Source organism: Misgurnus anguillicaudatus, unplaced genomic scaffold (genome assembly GCF_027580225.2).
Source record: "Misgurnus anguillicaudatus unplaced genomic scaffold, ASM2758022v2 HiC_scaffold_28, whole genome shotgun sequence".
In the NCBI taxonomy this organism is placed as follows: Eukaryota; Metazoa; Chordata; class Actinopteri; order Cypriniformes; family Cobitidae; genus Misgurnus; species Misgurnus anguillicaudatus.
The window spans coordinates 7063515-7068684 of record NW_027395278.1 but is presented as its reverse complement, the minus strand read 5'-3'; the positions used below and the strand labels follow the sequence as shown (position 1 = coordinate 7068684).

At 41.2% G+C, this 5170-nt stretch overlaps 1 protein-coding gene across 1 annotated transcript; it reads left to right on the top strand.

Moving 5' to 3' along the window:
• The first annotated feature begins 314 nt into the window (after positions 1–314).
• LOC129426598 (E3 SUMO-protein ligase ZBED1-like) lies at positions 315–3352 on the top strand. Its single transcript, XM_073864887.1, has 3 exons — positions 315–1630; positions 2045–2261; positions 2429–3352. The coding sequence occupies exons 1-3, from the start codon at positions 516–518 to the stop codon at positions 2864–2866; spliced, it is 1770 nt and encodes a 589-aa protein (XP_073720988.1). The 5' UTR covers positions 315–515; the 3' UTR covers positions 2867–3352.
• The last annotated feature ends 1818 nt before the right edge of the window (positions 3353–5170 follow it).

The window sequence follows — 5170 nt, the reverse complement described above, 5'->3', positions numbered from 1 at the left end:
TTTAGAACTGCGGTCCTAAAACTGCGGTCTTGAAACTGCAGCCTCCGGCATTGCAGGCAGAATTTGAATTCAGAGCATATGAACTAAAAGTTATGTATTATAGCAATACCAAAAGAATGAGATACAATAAAAAATGTTTTCATCTTGTCATATGATGTCATAATGGGTCAAAATAAAACTGTAAAACACTACCCCCTGTTGTTCATGTCAAACTATGACATATAAAAACTTAGATCTTTTTGATAATGAAAGTTAAATATTATAAAATGTTTGTGTGTGTGCATGTGTGTATTAATATGTTCTCTTATATATATATTAGGGCCGGGACTTTAACGCGTTAATTAAGATTAATTAATTACACAAAAAATAACGCGTTAGACATTTTAACGCATTTTAATCGCACTTATTTTTGCACCGCGGAACGTTTCTCACTGGACGAATTTCGGCAGACCGATTATACTGGAGCACCAACTAGCGTTCATGAGCTCAGACAACAACAACAAACCACAGTGAACATGAACGAAGGAGCTGATGAGACCGCTTTGGTTGGCCTCGTGGATGGGAAATTTAGTTATAAAAAACGAACGGATGGAAGTGTCGATAAGAGCATTGTTATATGCAAGATATGCCACAAGATATTTGCGTATCACCGCAGCACATCCAGCCTCAAGTATCACCTAAGTGCCAAACATATAGCAGCTAGCGTGGACGTAAGCCCGATTCCGAGTACTTCGAGGACCCACACCCAACCCACACTCCACCAGATGACTGGTTTAAGGACCAGGGTAACTAAGTCCACGTCTGAAAAAATAACCAACGGCCTGGCTCACTGGATTGCACTCGACTGTAGACCACTTGGAGTGGTTGAAGATAAAGGCCTGCAAAATGTACTACAGATTGCGTCGTCTGACACAACATACGAGCTGCCATGCAGAAAGACAGTGACAAAAAGAGTCCAGCAGCTTTATGACACTGAAAAGGCAGATAAAGAGAATTTATTGGAGAAAGCCGAGTGTGTTGCCCTGACTGGGGATCATTGGACCTCGGTAAGCAATTCAAATTACCTCGGTGTGACGGCACACTTTATTGACGTCAAGTGGCGTCTTCACTCATTTGCCTTAACTATCCAGAAGACCACCGCTAGGCACTTTGCTGAAAACGTGGCAGAAGATTTTGAGTCTGTGGCAGAGGCATGGGAAATCACACAAAAAGTCACCACAATCGGAACAGACAGTGCCCGAACCATGATGGCTGCAATGAGACAGCTCACATTCCAACACATGCCGTGTGTTGCTCACGTGTTGCAGAGGACCATCACAGTTTGCCTTGCTGACAGCGGGTTCACAGCCACATTGGCAAAATGTCATAAAATAGTGGGGCATTTTAAACACAGCCCCTCAAACACAGAGGAACTGCACAAGGAGCAAACACAACTAGAACAAGACAAAGAGCCACTGATACAGGATGTTTCCACAAGGTGGAATTCAACACTGTTTATGATCTCTCGTCTGCTGCGGAATCAAGAGGCTGTGAAGCTTACTCTAGCCAAACAAAAGCACAAGCTCACCATGTTAACAACAGCAGAGTGGGACAGACTGCAGAGGCTCGAGACCCTCCTTAAACCATGCAGGTAAACACCCAACTACTGTTTTTAAATTTATTGTACTGAATATCAATATCACTATGACAAAAAAAATCAATATCACTATGACTATACTGCCCTACAAAGGCAAAAGACCTTAACTCGCTAGAGTGTGAAACTGAGAAAAATGACTTTAAAGTTTAGACTTACTGAGTTTCAGTTGTCAGTTAATTCCTTCTTTATTTTTATTTTCTCGAAAAAACATCAAATTGACTCAAGATACTAATGCAAATAATAAAGGAAGTCTTAAATGTCTCAAAAATATCAATAAGGAATTTTTGACCAAAAACGAAGTTACTGCCTTTTGCCTTTGTAGGGCAGTATAGTATAAAGTTGCTACTGTTTTTAATCTACTATTAATTGGCACAATAATTAATCACTTTCCTAAACTATCCTCTGCAGATATGTGACTGAGCTCCTTGGGGGGGAGACTTATGTCTCGTGCTCTGTTGTGTTACCTGCTCTCCGCCACCTGACCCACATCATGGAGGTCTCAGATGATGACCCAGCCTATGTGGTGAGGTTCAAGGGTGACTTTAAAAAGGACCTGTCTCAACGCCAAGATACCCTCAATCTTGGATGGCTCAGGGTGGCTACAGCACTCGACCCCCGCTTTAAGGTATCATGTGTAATGGTCTTCTTTATTTTTTCTCTTTCTTTTTGACCCCCTTTCCCCTGCTCCCCCCTCCCCCCCCTTTCTATGGGAACCATGTATGAAAATTAATTTCACCCATGTTTTACTCTGTACATCTGTGATGTAACAATAAACCTGATTCTGATTCTAAGGACCTAAAGTGTCTACCAAGAGGAGAGCGAGAAGGGGTGTGGACCAACATTGAGGCACTGCTGCGAATAGAACCAAACAGAGCCACTCCAGAACCCACAGAGGAGCCAGCAAGGAAGAGGAGCCTCCTACTGTTTAATTCAGACTCTGAATCAGAGGATGAAGAGGCGCACAAAGTGGCTCTGGCCCGCTACAGGGCAGAGCCCACCATCAGTGAGACAGACTGCCCACTGCAGTGGTGGTCCACTCATGAGGGAGCCCATCCACAGCTTTCTGCCCTGGCCCGCAAGTATCTGGGCAGCCCTGCCACTTCTGTCCCTTGCGAGAGACTTTTCTCACAGGCAGGCAACATTGTTCAAAAGAAAAGGGCAGCCTTGAGCTCTGAAAATGTGAACAGGCTAGTGTGTCTCAGCAACTGGCTAAAAGAGAAGGAGAAGTAGTAGTCATAGATGTATCCTGAGGCCAATGGGGTTGTTGTTACTGAAATGTTGATTAAACAGTGGCCTAAGCAAAGGAAAGATTTATTTTTCATCAGGATATTGGAAGAATAGGGACTGAGGTCAATCACTGGCACTTTTTTATTTTATTTTAAATGGTACACTTTTTGTTGAACTATGCATTATGTTGTTGGTGCAGCTGGCACTTTATGTTGAACTCTTTATTGTTTTGGCCAAGGTTATTGAGAGTTGGACTGAAATTAACTTTCTTTTTTAACCAGCTGTTGGTAAATCAACAAAGTCTGTTATGGCCTCTGAAGCAACAGAGAGATGTTTTCTAATAGTCAGGGTTTCTAATGTTCTGACTGAATTTACTTGAAAGTTTTGTGTTTTACTTAAAAAACATAGTTTACAAAAGGTCTACCTACCTATAGGCTGCCTGAAGTTTTGAAATGTACTACATTTCTTTCTAAATGTGTTATTGCTACACTTAATGGCAAAATTGCACTAGTCTGTTGGACTTGGTTGAACAAAAATAAACAATATTTTGTTGCTTAAGCTTATGTATTCAGTCATTATTCAATGGTATACAAAAACTCCATGTGAAAAAAATAACTTCTCACTGTTCTCAGGTCAAATTTTAATATGCAATTAAAATGCGATTAATTTCGATTAATTAATTACAAAGCCTCTAATTAATTAGATTATTTTTTTTAATTGAGTCCCGGCCCTAATATATATATATATATATATATATATATATATATATATATATATATATATATATATATATATATATATATATATATATATATATATATATATATATATATATATAATAACAAGTTTTAGTACTTTTTACTTGTAGGTTACACAACTTGACAATTCATTCACTGATAAAACACCTGTTGCACATGATTGAATTAAGTTTTCTTAAAATGATTAAAAAAAACTTATTGGATCTCTGTAATTCATGAACACTGGTTCAACATGAATGAATCAAGTTTTCTTAAAATGAATACATACTGTACACTTACGGTGGCAAATCAAGTGTCTGAACCCCTAGGAAAGAACAGGGCTGCGTTCAGCCCCGACAAAACGTTGCACAACGTTTTTTAAACAGAAACAGTGATGCATTGAACACCCTGTTGTGATGACGCAAAATGATGTTTTATTAATAAAGTTCTGGAGGAACACGTTCAAATAATCAACCTAATCACCTCAACTACGACCAGCTGTTGACAATCAGCAATCAGGTATCCACCTGATCGGCATCAACAGAAACACATATAGACTGGAATCCAACTTACCCTTATTCCTCGATAGTTTCTGCATGAATTGGACATTGCTTAAACTTAAGACAAACATCAACCAACGCCAACATCTTCTCTAAGAAGTTCCACAATCTTCACCTCTCTCTCCAACCAACTCTTCCATCTACAAAATCCACAAACTAAACAAGGAAAGATCACAAAGCTACATCTCTACTCACCAAAAGGTTTTCCATCCTCGCAAGAGCGGTTTCGTCAGACCGCACCAGCAGGCCTTCAGCCTGTCCAGGTTGTGATCCAGATTCTGCTGCCAAGCCTCAATCATCTTTTTGCTCCGAAGATCGCTGCAAAGCAGCCTGCCATGCACTGCACGATGCAACATATCCCAGCGATACAGGTTTCCCATCCAGGTCAAGCATGTTTCCGCCAGTGGGGTTATAGCCCTGCCTTCACAAGCCTTTCTGTCTAATTTCTAACCCTTTCCCCTGTCTGTGGCCTGCGGCTCCACCATCGGGCTTGAGCACGAGGTTGCCTCCGCTAGCAGCGCATGCCCAGACGCCCCTACCTTTCCCCCCTTGTTTTTCGTATAATTATAAATCAAACCGGTATGACATACATGCACAGCACACATTCATTCGTAACCTACATCATGTTGCCAGTTGCGCAAGAAATAACTTCAAAGCCACATGCACTGTCAGTGGAAGCAGCTCCTGTTATCCAACAGCTACATTAATTTAATTCCATACTGGGAAACGCAATCGTTTTACATAAGGAACACAACCCGAGCCTATATTGATTCCTGCCCCGCATCCGCAGGTGACACATTGATGTTGTTCCGCTGGCTTGTGTGCGGGAACCTGCTCAGGGGTGCTTTTCCCAAGCAACGGCATAAAGCGCTGCTGAACCACCATACCGTGCATAGTTGGAGAGGCCAGCTGGCTTGTCATGACTATTTCCCGAAAACATAGCAACTTTGTCACACATCCGTCGCTGAACTATGTTGGCTCAACAATAAAGTAAATGATGTCAAGACAAA

What these genes read in the sequence shown, in the direction of transcription:
- LOC129426598 (XM_073864887.1), top strand. Translation starts at nt 516, where the DNA reads ATGAACGAAGGAGCTGATGAGACCGCTTTGGTTGGCCTCGTGGATGGG. An exon ending in ACCCTCCTTAAACCATGCAG is followed by an intron (nt 1,631 to 2,044) that starts GTAAACACCCAA and finishes TATCCTCTGCAG; the next exon opens with ATATGTGACTGAGCTCCTTG. An exon ending in CACTCGACCCCCGCTTTAAG is followed by an intron (nt 2,262 to 2,428) that starts GTATCATGTGTA and finishes TCTGATTCTAAG; the next exon opens with GACCTAAAGTGTCTACCAAG.